The 15,386-nt window shown below is 42.2% G+C and overlaps 1 protein-coding gene across 2 annotated transcripts in view; it reads right to left on the bottom strand.

The window, feature by feature from the left end:
- Positions 1-383: 383 nt before the first annotated feature.
- Positions 384-15,386, bottom strand: part of LOC306930446 (bicaudal D homolog 2) — a 19,170-nt gene continuing 4,167 nt past the window's right edge. The window contains exons 2-8 of one of the 2 annotated variants that reach the window (XM_079511420.1): positions 12,629-12,841; positions 8,054-8,206; positions 6,932-7,378; positions 5,306-6,292; positions 4,940-5,091; positions 2,669-2,903; positions 384-1,639 (exon numbers count right to left, since the gene is read on the bottom strand). In XM_079511420.1, coding sequence (XP_079367546.1) covers positions 1,637-1,639; positions 2,669-2,903; positions 4,940-5,091; positions 5,306-6,292; positions 6,932-7,378; positions 8,054-8,206; positions 12,629-12,841 — 2,190 coding nt within the window. In that variant the 3' untranslated portion in view covers positions 384-1,636. Of the gene's footprint in view, positions 2,904-4,939; positions 5,092-5,305; positions 6,293-6,931; positions 7,379-8,053; positions 8,207-12,628; positions 12,842-15,386 lie in introns of both variants that reach the window. The other variant, XM_079511419.1, reaches the window with a different exon arrangement.

The following is a 15,386-nucleotide window of genomic DNA, read 5'->3' as shown; positions in this document are numbered from 1 at the left end:
TAGTAATCGTGCAAAAGTGTGTCAGGGTTTAGCATTTTGTGTGTGATGTCTTCAGTTGTGTGTGCAGTTTTGAGAAAGCCAATCCAAGCCTACACATGTCAACATTCTTCTTGATAAAATACTATATAATATAACCATATGCATTAAACATACAGTAAATGAAAACTTCATACATACATATTATAAAGTTAGATTTATTTGTTCATGAGGCATAACTTTAAGCAGACACAGAGAAATAACTGGCCGGTAGAACATTTGACCTACCAGCTCTAGCTAAATTCACTTAAAACAAGGATGAAGTCAGCTTGATATTGTATTAAATAAATACAAAGAAGACTTAAAGTAAAAAGATATAAAACTCAATTAGGATCAAGAACTTGAGCAACAAGAAAAATATTTTACTTTATTACAATAGCATCAACTTTTTTCGTGTAACACAAATTGCACTTACTGATTATTTTCTGCAAAATGGCACTGCAGGTTTGTCAACATTAACCTCCTCCTTGTTTAAAATTCATTTTAGGACGCAAAAGGTGTTTTTCATAATATTGTATTAAAACAATTACAACAAAAACTCTCCTTCATGAATACACCTTAATGAATATTATTATCATTTCACCTTAACTTAAAAAGCTTGTATATAAATAAATGTGCATTAATACTCTTTGTCAGTCAGTCATACAAGCAAACCTGAATCTTCCACTCAGCAAACAATGTTAACAAGTAGGTCATAGAGGCCTGTACATCCTGGAGTTGTAGTTGGATGCTTGCAGGGTCATATAATAAAATGTATCTCTTACCATATAATATTGCTATCATCATTTTCCTCTGCAGAGGAAGAATTGCCTCTCTATTTAAAATGCAGAGACAAACACGACATACAAGACAAAAATCAATAATCTTTCCATGGAGAGCCAAGAAGGCACTACACAATCTAAGGCCAAAAGGTAAATAACCAAGACAAAAAATTAAGCTCCGTTTCTTGTCATCAATATCTACCTCATTTTTGGAAATTATTTCAAAAGTAATTTCCACATCTTTCTCGCAGGGACCTCACAACTATGTGGTTCCATTGTTTATAGGCTCCAGGAATGGACCAGATAGCAGATATACTTTCCCCATCTTCTTCATGAAAATAAATATAAATAGACTTAGTTGCAGTACTTGGAAGCGTGGTTCTGAATCTGGTGGCTATACATGCACAATATGTAAAAATGTACTACTGCTTAAGATAACAAATAAAATAAAAAGTTTATAAATCAAAAACCAAAAGTGCACAGTCAGCGGGGTAACAGGCAAAGACAGAGTAGTCAGAATATACACACATCTGATTCAATAAACATAGTGGTGAATGTTGTCAAAACTCTGAGTACACAGTGTGTAAGTCCATACCGCAAGTACCGGTACCGTTATACCGTACAAACCTTCTGCGGTTGCACTGCTGTACTGAACCTTCCAGGGTCATTTCATAGGTGTTTGTGTGTTTGTACTCTGAAACAATATCCCCAGCGAATAAGTGTTTCAAGTTAGAAGGTTCCCAAAATCCATGATGGAATACTGAAGAAATGTGTCCATGTGTGGTAACAGTCACATACACACTGAAGGATATCCCAAAGGACACCTGGCGTGAACACTTTTACTGCAAATAGAAAGATAACCAAAGTCACATATTTAGAGGGCAAAGACCAAATGTCACTTTCCAGTGTGTTAGTAATGGTGTAGTTAGGATGAAACGTTAGGATTAAACACCAATGTGTTAACAGGGTTAGCCGTACACAGTCAGAGACCGGTCACAGTAATGTAGCATGCAGATTGGGTTTGAACGATCAGGCTAGAGAGGAGTCCCTTAAAAACTATTTGATCTAATCATCTATCCCACAAGTGTATGAAAAATATAGTATATTAAAAAATACATGTAATGTTTTATTTCATTGTTTGATCATTGTTGCCAATTGCATTTAAGTTGAGCAGTTTAACCTAATTTCATTTTCCACTACATCATTTTCATTTCAAGGTCCCCCCGTTTCATATTCATTAGGCCACGTAACCCCATTTGATTTGAATTCTATCTCTGGGTACACTCAGATTTACAGACCCTTAAAAAGGTCCATTTGGTTACTCCTGACTATCATTCATTTAGCTGGGTACCCACTGGAAGCCCCTCAAGGATGCTAGGGGGTCCCTGGACTCCAAAAAAATAAAAAATATATAATAAAGGGTTTATATTCTATAATTGAGTCTATTATCTGCCATCATCTCATTTTTAAACTAAAAATCACACCCATGTGAAGGGCGCTCTTATCATCGTACATCATTATTCATCATCTCATTCCGGCTAATCAGAATTTGCGTCCTCACCTTCATCTTCAATGTTTGTGTTACGCAATGTTTGTGTTTACACAAACACTCAAAATTGTCAATGGCATTTAATGTTTGCGTTAGGACAAAGTTTGTGTTTGCACACACACTAAAAGCTGGATTTCCTTGCAAAATACTACATTTGATTATAGTGGAACCCCCCCACCACCACAAGGACCGTTGTGCCAGAAAAGAGGAGTGCATGCAAAGGTAATGGTGCATAAACATCAGGCCTCAAATGACCCTGGAAATCTCTCTTGGAATGAAGCCTTGGCGCTCAAGGACTGCCCTGCAGGTGTCTGTGACTTACACGATGTATGGCTGATGCTCCTTTGCCCTTCACTTTGCTCTTGCCTCCTACAGCTGCTGCACCAGAGCTGCGGCGGGCCTGTTCGTGGTCAAACTCCAGGTCTTCCAGGCGTTGAGTCAAGGCCAGCTTCTGCTGGATAGCCATACGCAGCAACGAGTTGAGTGTCTTCTTCTCATCCTCTGCAGCAACCAGCTGCCTCTGCATATCATCCAACTGGGTCACGTACTCGTCACACCTGAGAAGTAGGAAGAGAACAAAAGATCATGTTAAAAAGAGGATCATACTTTTCCATGTCATAAGTTTGTGGTTAATAAGTCATGAATTGAATTTTATTGGTAAATCACTTTTCTCCAGTGAAGTATTTTCATGTTGACTAGAACCAATCCAGCCTTTTATAATGCATTAAAATGAAACCATGGCATCCCTTTGACAAAAAATAACTGCATATTAATATATCATAGTGGATTCAAACCTATGCAAGTTGATTTCCATATTATAGTACTGAAATGATTGGAATCTGGTGGCTTTCTCAAAAATCAGTATGCTGCATTAAAGTCAAGTGTGTGTGAGGTCCAGCTATGTTGCCATAATCAGAAATCGTTGTTGCACGAAAGCACGTCTGAGTCCTGAGTCCTTCTCTCATCATATTGTTTGCATCTCTCCATGGATTCTTGGTTGGAGGAACTAATATTTAACTAACATTTCATTTATTAATAGATTTAATCAATGACGAAGAAAGATGTCCTTTCCGCCCTTTCAGAGTTTTGTTTTTCTTCTTATGTGGAAAAAACATTTTAAACAATACAATAATCATAGCAGTTCATAAAAACAATATTGTAATTATTTACTAAGACCAATTTTAATGTTGAATGGCGAAAATAGACGATCTACAAGCTCAAAACATGTCCAATATTAGGATGTGTTGTGAGGTTGTATATCATCTATTTTCACTGTTGTTTGGATAGGATAAAATCATTTTTGAAATGCTCAAAATATAATGATGCCAGGTTGAAAGTGGAAACGAATCTGGAGAGGATCTCCAGCAGGTGGTGCAAGATGTCTGGTATTGCTACTAAAAATCTAAAATTGTCCTCATTTTCCAGCCTTTTTCCAGATGCTAGGATGATGACTCTGCCAGCAGCCTCTGTGCTCTAGTATTACATCAGACAACTCCCACAATGCTATTGCGTGCGCACGCACGCACGCACGCACGCACGCACGCACGCACACACAGAGCTGACTGGGCTATTTTTGTCTCCACCAGGCCGAAGGCATGGGGAGAGAGTATGTTTTGCACTCCGTCCGTGTGTGTGTGTGTGTGTCCGTCCGTCCTTCCGTCCGTCCGTTACCAGCTAATCTACGGCACCGTTAACCCGGTCGATGCCAAACTTTGCACACACACTCCCTGGATGCCAACGATGAACCTCTGCCCCACATTTTCCAGAATGGCCTGTTATAACGCCACCATGAGGCAGCTTTTCACATTTTTTACCTAAAACTGCACCGATCTGCGTGAAACGTTGCATGCACACTCCCTAGAAGCCAAGGACAAACCTTTGACCTGCATTTTCCGCATCTGCCTTTTATAGCGCCACCAGGAGGCCGACTTTTGTAAAACACATTTTTTGATATTACTCCTCCAGATTCTGTCCAAAAATCTCACAAATCGTTACACAGTATCTCTATAGTCATGTGCTCAAGTCGGATCTGTCTGATATTTCATATTCAATCCTAATTATTATTGGCTTTCAAAGTTTGCAAGATTGCCCCATTTTGAACAAAAGCCTCAAATCATGAACGCAGCGTGCAATTTACGTGAAATCTTTCACACATGTTCTTACTAGGCTGAGGAATATATCCCACCCTTTTCACATTTGCCTGTTATAGCGCCACCAACAGGTTGATTTTTCAAAACACATTTTTGGAACAAAATGCAAAATGCCTCAAATCATCCAATTGCCATCAAAGGCATATGAAGAAATGGCACCCTTTTCACATTGGCCTATTATAGCGCCACCAGCAGGCCACAACCTGACCTGACTTGGTGGAGACCTGTGCCCCAAGGGGCACTTTTTCTAGTTAAGTCTATTTTGCTTTCAATAAAGAAATAATACGGAAGTGATAAGTGAGTGTTCTTAGCCTGAACATAATAGCAAAGACAAATTATAATATATACCTTGTTCAGTGTGAACACTTAATGAATCGTAAATGTTTTTAAGTGATACATGTGTCAAAGGCAACTGTTTTTGTTGACCATCGCTTGCATTTTACCTTGTAGCAAACATGGCTCGGAGTGAGGAGAACGTGGCAGCATCTTCTTTCAAAGCCTTGAGCTCATTGCGGAGCTTCATTATAGTCTCTGTCACCATGGCCTTCTCATTCTCATATTTTCTCTTCAGGTTGCCCAGAGCAACCTCCGCTGTCTGGAGGGGACAGGTTATAGGGTTATTATGTTGTTACATGTGCTGTATGCTTATTCTTATATATATATATATATATATATATATTATTTTTCAGGACTGTCCATCATTACTGTTTCTGTTCACTTGAATATAATTTCAATATCAACACAACAGTACAAGAAAAGAAAGAAATCACGACCAAAACACAAAAATAAATTCCTATTGCTTTGCCGACCTGTTTGTTGGCCTTCAGCACAGTTCTGAGTGTGGCGATCTGCTCCCTCTTGGTGCTGAGCAGCGACTTCAGCTTGAGAATCTCCCCCATGAAGGCCTCCTTGTCCTTGTCAGCCACGGTGTTGATCTCTAGAGTGGCCAACCTCTGGCGCGACAGCGCTGTGGTGTGGTCCACGGCCTGCTGCAGGTGGCGAATCTGGTCCCGAATGATGGCCACCAGGTTATAGATGTTCATGGGTTCCGGACGGTACTCCGGTGCTACAGCCAGGATGGAGGTAGCATCCATGGCCTCTGGCTTCTCACGATCAGTCTCAGGGATCAGACCGTTCGTCAGAAACACGGTTCCCCTTCCTAAACTAGCCTTGCCCTCCTTGTAGTAGTCCAGCATGACGCGGTTGGGGGTCTCGTTGTTGCACATACACACGTGGTTGTAGAGGTTGGCCAGCTCTTCGCTGAAAGCCACCAGCTCATCTTGAGCCACGTTAAGGCTGCCGAGAGACTCTCCTGCAGCCTCGCTGACCAGACGGAGCTCCCTCTGCAGCCGGGCTGATTCGTCTTTGTCTGCTCGGCTGATCTTCTCAAGCGAGGCCACCTTGTCGCTCAGTTCCCGGACGTCGCCCACCAGCCGGGCTCGCTCTTCCTCGTACTGGCTTCGGCACGCCTGGTACTCTGCCCTCAGAATTTTCAGCTCTTGCCTGAGCTCGCCAGCTTCAGAGATGGCCACGGTGTATTTACACTGTAGGATCTCAGGGCCGTTGATGTCCAGCTCGTAGTAGTCTCCATCTCCGGCATCTCGGCTGTCCCTCTCTTTCTCACTGTCGAGGGCAGAGTGGCGTTCCTTGGTGGCCTGAAGTTTCCTCATGGCACTGAGGTTCTCCGTCAGCCTGTTGACAACCTCCTGCTGCTCCGACATAGAGCCATTGGCATGCTCCAGTTGCTTTTGGGAATCCTGCAGGGAGGTAATGAGGGCCACCTTGTCTCGCTCCATCTACAGAAATACAAACGTTTTGGTTATATGCACAACTTTCCAGGGAAGGAGGGGGATTATGCAGAGAGTTTCTTTGTCAGTTCATATTAAAACTTAGTTGCTGTGGGTATAATGCAATCTGTTCCTTCTGCAACGTGGATTTGCTGATAAGATGCCTTCATTTCATTGCCACACATTGCTACAGTTAATATTTGTAGCCTTTTATCATTTAGATGTATTCTGTTACCTCTAAGAACTGAAAGTAAATATGACTTTCAAAAAATTTAAATTCTTTCATAATGTATGCAACTCAAAATAATCTTTCAAGCATAGTGATCTATTCAATTCTATTCAGTTACATATCATGCACATGATACTGGTATTTATTTGATTGATAAGGTTGATAACACTTTCCTTTTTACTTTAAGTTGTTTTGTTCACTTGCTTTATGTTTGTATTATGTATGTTGTATTGTCCTTGTATGTTGGGCCCAAGCTGCAAGGTAATTCTTCATGTTTCAGGATGAAGATGTGGAGCAACCACTACTTTAGGTAAGATGTTTACCGGTACCTAATATTGTTTACCTCAGTGATAAATTATGACCATTCCGCAGGTAGTGGGTTTTATAAAGGTCATGAAGTTGCATGTGAACAACCCTACCTGTACAAGCTGCTGCTTAAGTTTCTGGATCTCAGAGATGTTGAGTTCACTCAGCAGTTCATCCACCAGGCTGGGAGCTGGCTTGAAGCTCTTTTTCCCAGAGCTTTTGTTGTCCTCGGCAGACTTGACCAAGCCATTCTCAAAGCCGCGGATAAGGTCATCGTTGTCAGGCTCGACTATGGTGGAGGTGTCGTCGCCAAGCTTCAGGTTATCGATGGAAATGTTGAAGGAGCTATGGTAGAAGGAGTCTCCGATGGTCATGTAGTGGGAGAGCTCCTTGCGGAGGGCGGCCTTCTGTTCACGCTCAGTCTTGATGGTTTCCAGGGCCTCTGTCAGCTGTCGCTCGGCGATCTCCCGCAGACGCATGGCTTCCTCAAGCTGGCTATGGAGGCACTGGGAGTCCTCGGCCAGACGGCAGATCTCATGCTTCAGACACTCGAACTCCACCTGCACAGAATGACACCAGATGAGGCCCCGGAAACATTTGTAATTCAGAGACGTACCACATGTCTCTATGATGGAGAGCACTATATAATACAATTCCATGCCTTGACTTGTCTTTTAGTTCTACTAGTTTTAGCCAACAAAATTAACACTTTAATTGCCCGGAACTATTTAATCCATTACATTCATGCGCCCAGTCGATTTATAAACACGGACGCCTTTTCCGGACGGACCGGCCGGAAGTTCATGATGTTGTGTAGCAGCTAACAATAGCCACAGCACTTTAGAATCGATCGACAACAACGGGAGACAAGAATAAATCTATCGAGACTAGCGACTGGACCGCGGAGCGCCGTCTAACACAGGATCTTTTTTCAGAAAAAGACGGGATGATTTAGATCGCGATTTATGAACGTTTTAAGATTTTCGTTTTCATCAGCTAAACAGAGGAGGGAGTTTTTTGATGACGTCTCAGTCTTGCGCGTCACAGAGGAGAGCCCAGCAGGCGCGCCTGGGCTATACAGCCAGGCGATCTGTTCTCGTATCAATAAACTTCGTCTTTAGGACAATACTTCGTCCTGAGCGTCGGGCGTTACTAATAGAAAGGACAAAGAACTTCGTCCTGGGCGATTAATCTGTTAACACTGAACAATGCCTGTCCCAGGTCACTGATCTCACCTGGTTCTGTTTGAGCACAGACACTTGTTTCTGGAGGGAGATGTTCTCGTCCTCCAGCTCACTGTAGTCCTGCAGCAGACGCGTCTCGCGCACCTTGTACTCTCTGATGTCATCACGCAGCTGACTGCGCTGCAGCTCCACCTGCTCTGAACTCTACAAATCAGGACAAGAAAGAAGGGAAGGAAAAACAGAAATTACACGATGAAAGATTTCTGTGGAGGGGAAAGGAGGGAAACCCATAGCAGTTCCAAATAATTTTTCTAACTGGCACTGGGAGTAAAATGAAATATCACACTTGTGTGAAGTGAGGGACGCTCTTATATCATACATCATCACATTCCGGCCAATCACAATTGGCGTACCTCACTTTTCTGTCCTTCCAGCCAATCACAATTGGCGTCTTCACTTTTATGCCCTCACATTTTATCCTGAAAATGTACTTTAGTCAGCCATTCAAATCATCGCTATGGGGTGATCAGCCAATCAAATCATCGCTATGATTTACACAAACACACAAAGCAGGGCATATGAGGGACTAGCGCCCCTCAAAAACCCTGTGTTCAGGATGTCTGCTTGGCTGTGTGAAATTTTTGATCATTTGGACCAGAAAGAAAAGGGTGGGTGTGAAAAATATTGGAATTGTTCCATTTGTTCACTTCCAACCAAGCGATTCACTTTTGAGGGGGCATTCCAACTATGCCTTTGTAATATTTCCAATAAAGGCACATATTATTTGATTTGTCTGAAAACATTATGTGTGAAAGACACGAAATTCCCCTAACAATCCAAGCTGCAGCGAGGCTTGTAGACTGTAGAGAACATGCTTTGTGTCACTCACAGAGGACCATTACATCCGGTTTCCTGTTGGAATGGGCACACTGAATATGCTGCTAATTGTCCCAATGCCTTCTACAAGCACAGACCAACTATGTCCAACTACTGTACTACTACCAATGAGAGCCAGTTCTAAACTCACATGTTAACAGTTTTCAAAAAAGTGCAATGTACAGTTATACAATAATGCTAAAATCATAACATAAAATCCCAGTCGGCATGTTTCCATTGTGGACTTAAGACATACATGGTGCCCCATGACAAAATAGCTGATTTACAAGCTTATAAATCGCGATACACTGCGAGTGCCTAGAATAGACGTTCTACATGCCCACGTGTCACATGTGAACTTGTAGATCTGCTATTTTTAGTAAGTAAGTAATTTAAGTTTTCTATTTTCGCATTTGATTTTGTTTTTTGTTTGAATACCTTGATTCAGGGTAGGCGGTATATAATTGTCCCCTTCTTACTGGAGTAGGATTACACAATTTATTTTGTGACACTTAATCCTGAATAAACAATACTGTGTAATTGTTTGACATAAATAACCTTGATAACTACATGTTACATGTTTGATTCACGAAACCTTCTAGAAATTAAAATGTTCACATTTGTAACACGTTCTGTAGAACAAAACTTATGAAATCTGAATGAGTCATAACATATGGTGAACACATACAGACCAGATGAGAGAATAATTGTCTCGACCAGGCCGAAGGCATGGGGAGAGAGTATGTTTTGCACTCCGTCCGTCCGTCCGTCCGTCCGTCCGTCCGTCCGTGTGTCCGTCCGTCTGTGAACAGCTAATCTCCGGCACCGTTAACCCGGTCGATGCCAAATTTTGCACACACACTCCCTGGATGCCAACGATGAACCTCTGCCCCAAAATCTCCAGAGCGGCCTGTTATAGCACCACCAGGAGGCCGCTTTGTGCAAAACAAGTTTTTGGACAGTACACCTACAGATTTTGTCCAAACATCACGCAAATTGGTACACAGTCTCTCTAGAGCCATTCAACGAAACGGGTCTTTCAGATTTCTCAGACTCCATCCTGATTGGCTAAGATTGGCTTCCAAAGTTCGCAGGAGTGCTCAGTTTCAAACAAAATGCTGCAAATCATGAACACATCGTGTGATTTCCGTGAAATTGTGCACGCACATTCCCACTAGGCCGAGGAAGAAATGCCACATGAACATTTTCAACTCAGCCTCATGGCCGAAAAGTGTTTTTACCTCTAACTGCACGGATCTGTGGATAACTTTGTATGCCAACTCCCTAGAGGCCAAGGAAAAACCTTTGACTGGAATTTTTCACATCTGCTCTTTATAGCGCCACCAAGAGGCCGACATATGTAAAACACATTTTCTAATATTACAAATTTCACGCAAATCGGTACACATGCTCTCCATAGTCATGTGATCAAGACGGTTTTGTTTGATTTCTCATAATCCACCCTAATTTGCTACGATTGGCTTCTAAACTTTTCAGGAGTAGCCCACTTTGTACCAGTTTTGTACAAATCGCCACAACTACTCAACGCAGCGTCCGATTGTGGTGAAACTGTGCATGCATATTCCCACTAGGCTTTGGAAGAAATGCCACTTCAAATCAGCCTCATGGTGGCGCTACAACAGGCCAAGCCGCGTCACACACACACACACACACACACACACACACACACACACACACACACACACACACACACACACACACACACACACACACACACACACACACACACACACACACACACACACACACACACACACACACACACACACACACACACTTAGTGAAACTGTAGCATATTTATTTTCAGGTGGTTGCATATTAACCCTTTCAGATCATCTATCTATCTTGAGCATCTTGCAAATCTTGCATTTCCCCCAAAAATAGGATTATGAGATTGCATTACTTTCTCCAAGATGTATTCATACTGTTCATCACACCAGTTGTCAATGTAGACACAATCTTGCAAGATTTTGAAAAGACCATGGTTAAAGGTATTTTACAAGACCATCCCATCTAAAGTGAAGATGGTGGCAACAACAGCCAAATCCATTCAAATGATACACTCCAAAGTGTATGACCTAAATTCTATCTATTCAACGGTCACCGTACTCCTGTCTAGTGTAGTGACTGTGATGTTCATGTGGACTTGTGGAGGATGCCCTTTGCCTATGAGCTGGCACCAGTCTTAACTGCCATGTACACAGAGGATGGAATGCAAATTTATATACCTTTATTGAAAGGATAAGCCCCTTGAGATGCCTCATCTCATTTTAGAGGGGGTCCTCAACACAGATGAACAGTACATACAATACATACAGTACACAAACCATACAACAGTACATCCATACAGACAAACAGAACAAAAGCTCTCCCAAAGATAGCCGCTCTCACCCCACTGATTCAACCCATAAATAGATAGCCACCCCCCCCCAGCAGAAAGTTGTAGAAAGACAAAGTCCAAGAAAGATTAAAAAAAAAAAAAAAGTGTTAGAAGATGAGTGAAAATCTAATCTAATCTAATCTAATTTTAATTATTTAAATACATTGAAAGAAGTGATTGTAATTCAGAAAGCCATGTCCACATTGAAGACGTCACTTCAGGTCGGGAGGAATGCTGCTGATGCAGATGTCACTGTCATTGATGGATCAGACCTTTGGACCATCCAGCTGATGTCAACCACATACCTGTCAGACAGTGATGTCTACCTAATCTTCGAGATATAAGTCTACTGTGATTACAATATCAGGTCAGTCAGCAGAGATGCCAGGGAGACGGGGGTCAGCTAGAAATACCATGTCCTATCATGACATATCTCCTCCTATCAACAATGTTTCTAACCCAGAAGGCTGTGTTCTCATTTAATTGGAAATGGACTCCATCCAGGTCCCTTTCCAGCTGTACTATGAGGGTCAATGTATTGTCCCCATATGGCAACACTGGCTCCACTCACTGTAGCTACAAACAGCCGCCTTTTGAGGTCTGATTTCCACACTCTCCTCATCTTGTGCTAGGCATTCCAGGCAAGTGCCATCTGCACAATTTCCCATCTTCCATCCTGATTGGCTAAGATCAGCCTCATGGTGGCGCTATAACAGGCCAATTCCTGTTTTTACCTATAACTGCATCGATCTGTATACAACTTATGTATGCCCACTCCCTAGAGGCCATGGACAAACATTTTCCCTGCATCCCTCCACATCTGCCGGTTATAGCGCCACCATGAGGCCGATTTCTGCAAAACGCATTGTTTATGTTAGTCGCACAGATTTCATCCAAATCTCACGCAAATCTGTACACATGATCTCTGTAGTCATGTGATCAAGACGAGCCTGTTGGATTTCTCAGATTCTACACTGATTAGCTAAGATTGCCTTCTCATGTCCTGCTCATCCAGAATTCTATCCTCAGAGATGCTTGTATGAGTGATCAGGCTCTGCATTTCCTCAACAAAATGAAGAAAATTGTTGCAAGAAACAAACAAAAAAACATGTTTATATTACTCCTAAACATTTTGCCAAACATCACACACACTCATATCCTCCTGGTGGAGACCTGTGCCCAGAAGGGCACTTTTTCTAGTTTCCACTCTTTTTTGTGTCAATTAATTTAAGTTCAGCTGGATCATACCTCCCCATTTGTAAATAAACCAGTACAGGACGCCCAAAACAGAACAGCCTCAACTGTCATAAGACTGAACTCATTAATGAGCAATTGATAGTAAAACCCACCTCTCTCACTTCCAGGGCAACAGAGGTCAGGCGGTCATTCTCTGCTTGTGAACTGGTGAGGGAAGCCCTGGCCTGTCTGAGCTCATTCTGCAGCTCCAGGACCTTCTCCTGGTACAGGGCCTCCTTATTGGCAGACTCCAGCATCAGACTCTCCTCTCTACTTTCCCCATCTGCTGCCACCTTTCTGTGGGTAGAATGAGCTCGTCCAAAGACCTGTGAATAACGGAGACCAAACAGGATGAGAACAATAGTAGCATCCACTGCAAGACACTAGGAGCAGGTCATTTATTGGCTTAACCCTAGAACACAAACCACCACTAAACCCGGGTATATTTTACCCAATGTAATATATTCCATAAAAAATATTTCTCATCAATATATATTAAAGTACAGCATTACATGGCAACTTGAGGTACTCTTCTTTAATATTGTCATCATGACTTTTCACACACAAAAAAATACATACATATGGGTATTATTTTAAAAGTATTCATAAAATATAATGGATATAACTTCTCCTTTGGTCCACTCATTCCTGGGACATGAGAGTGAGAATGGTCCAGTGAAAAAAGAAGAGGAAAAGCCCATTGTGGGTGTATGGGATTTTTCTCTATCTCTAAACGCGGTGCCCGAACACCTGCCTGTAGAAAAAAACAGGGAGGGAAACAAACCTACCTTCTATGATGTCACTGAGCATCATGAAGATACTGAAAGACCCACTCACCTCAGACATAAGCAACATTATGAAAATTACAAAAATATAGTTGTCCAGGTGAAAGTCACCCAGGTTTAGTGCTCTAGGGTTAAGACTGCTGCATTGGACATGTTCACCATTCATGTTTTGGGAGACAGAGCATGCTATCCCATTTAAGTGCTGCAACATTTTGGTGGGTTTAACCTAGCATTAATTGTATTAATTTTCACAGCAGAAGTACATAGAATAGTATCATTCTATTCTCTTCCATTTACAAATCTCTGTACCAATCTAGTCTTTGTGGCAACGACAATGACAGCTAAATAGCAGACTCATACGTCATACCACACCATCAGGTCAGCAAAGTGACAGTTAAAACAGGGTGAATACACTAAATCTAAGATTCCCACAGCGAGCTGACCCCAGGCCTATAGAACATCCGTCCAACGTGCACTGGGACAATTTGCCAAGTGATGATGTAATGCATTGAGTCCCCCGTTTAGAATGGTCTTAAAATCTCACCATTGAGCTTGGGCTTTGCCCATCTCTGGCCCCCAACTTCTCTTTCTCTACATTTTGTATTCAAGTAGGCTAAATGTAAAACAACCCAAGTGCTCAGGGTTGAGGTAGACTTGATACAGTGTTACTGCAACTTCGTAAATGCAATGCGGCTAAACGTATCCAGATAGACAGAGAGGAACAGTCTAGCACAATGAATCATTTGGAAAGAAACTGGATCAAGATTTGTTCCATGACTAAGTAACCTCCCACAAACATACACCAGGGAATAGGCTAAGTCGCAGACTCAAACAGGGAGGCACACTTAAATATTCCTTACCACCATTAAAATTTAATTCAAAATTAAATTTGAACCCAATCTCTTTTTCTAAGCTTAGCAAATAAGCTGCAAGCAAATCCAGGCATGTAACTGAAGATCATTCTGGTTATTCAGTAAGACGCCAAGTCTAGACTACCCATCTAAATGGCTGCACTGGGAGTCAGACCAGTGTCTTATATACAGTTGGAGGCCATCGATATTGTCCTTTTCTTTTTGCTGAGGTTTGCGTGATCTGCGCAAAAGGACAGTTAACCCATTTTGGGCGGGAACCCCTTTTGGTGTTTTAAACATTATAATTTAGCTATTGAAAAATAGCAGATCTACAAGCTCATAGCGCGCCACCGAGTGGCGCGCTACGAGCTTTGTAGGTCTGCTATTTTTGAAAAATCGTGAAAATATTTATTTCAGAAAACTGGAGGATTTAGAAGGATTTTTTTAAATTTTGAGGTCAGGCCTAAATGGGTCAAATGATAAGGGACAATATCGGTGGCACCCAACTGTAACTGAAGATCATTCTGGTTATTCAGTAAGACGCCAAGTCTAGACTACCCATCTAAATGGCTAAGTCTAGACTACCCATCTAAATGGCTGCACTGGGAGTCAGACCAGTGTCTAAGTCTAGACTACCCATCTAAATGGCTAAGTCTAGACTACCCATCTAAATGGCTGCACTGGGAGTCAGACCAGTGTCTAAGTCTAGACTACCCATCTAAATGGCTGCACTGGGAGTCAGACCAGTGTCTTATACAAGTCTAGACTACCCATCTAAATGGCTGCACTGGGAGTCAGACCAGTGTCTAATATACCAAGTCTAGACTACCAATCTAAATGGCTGCACTGGGAGTCAGACCAAGTCTAGACTACCCATCTAAATGGCTGCACTGGGAGTCAGACCAAGTCTAGACTACCCATCTAAATGGCTGCACTGGGAGTCAGACCAAGTCTAGACTACCCATCTAAATGGCTGCACTGGGAGTCAGACCAAGTCTAGACTACCCATCTAAATGGCTGCACTGGGAGTCAGACCAGTGTCTAAGTCTAGACTACCCATCTAAATGGCTGCACTGGGAGTCAGACCAGTGTCTAAGTCTAGACTACCCATCTAAATGGCTGCACTGGGAGTCAGACCAGTGTCTTATACAAGTCTAGACTACCCATCTAAATGGCTGCACTGGGAGTCAGACCAGTGTCTAAGTCTAGACTACCCATCTAAATGGCTGCACTGG

This window comes from Electrona antarctica, assembly GCF_951216825.1.
Source record: "Electrona antarctica genome assembly, chromosome: 9".
In the NCBI taxonomy this organism is placed as follows: Eukaryota; Metazoa; Chordata; class Actinopteri; order Myctophiformes; family Myctophidae; genus Electrona; species Electrona antarctica.
Note: the sequence above shows the minus strand (reverse complement) of the source record. Positions and strands in the feature narration are given on the sequence as shown.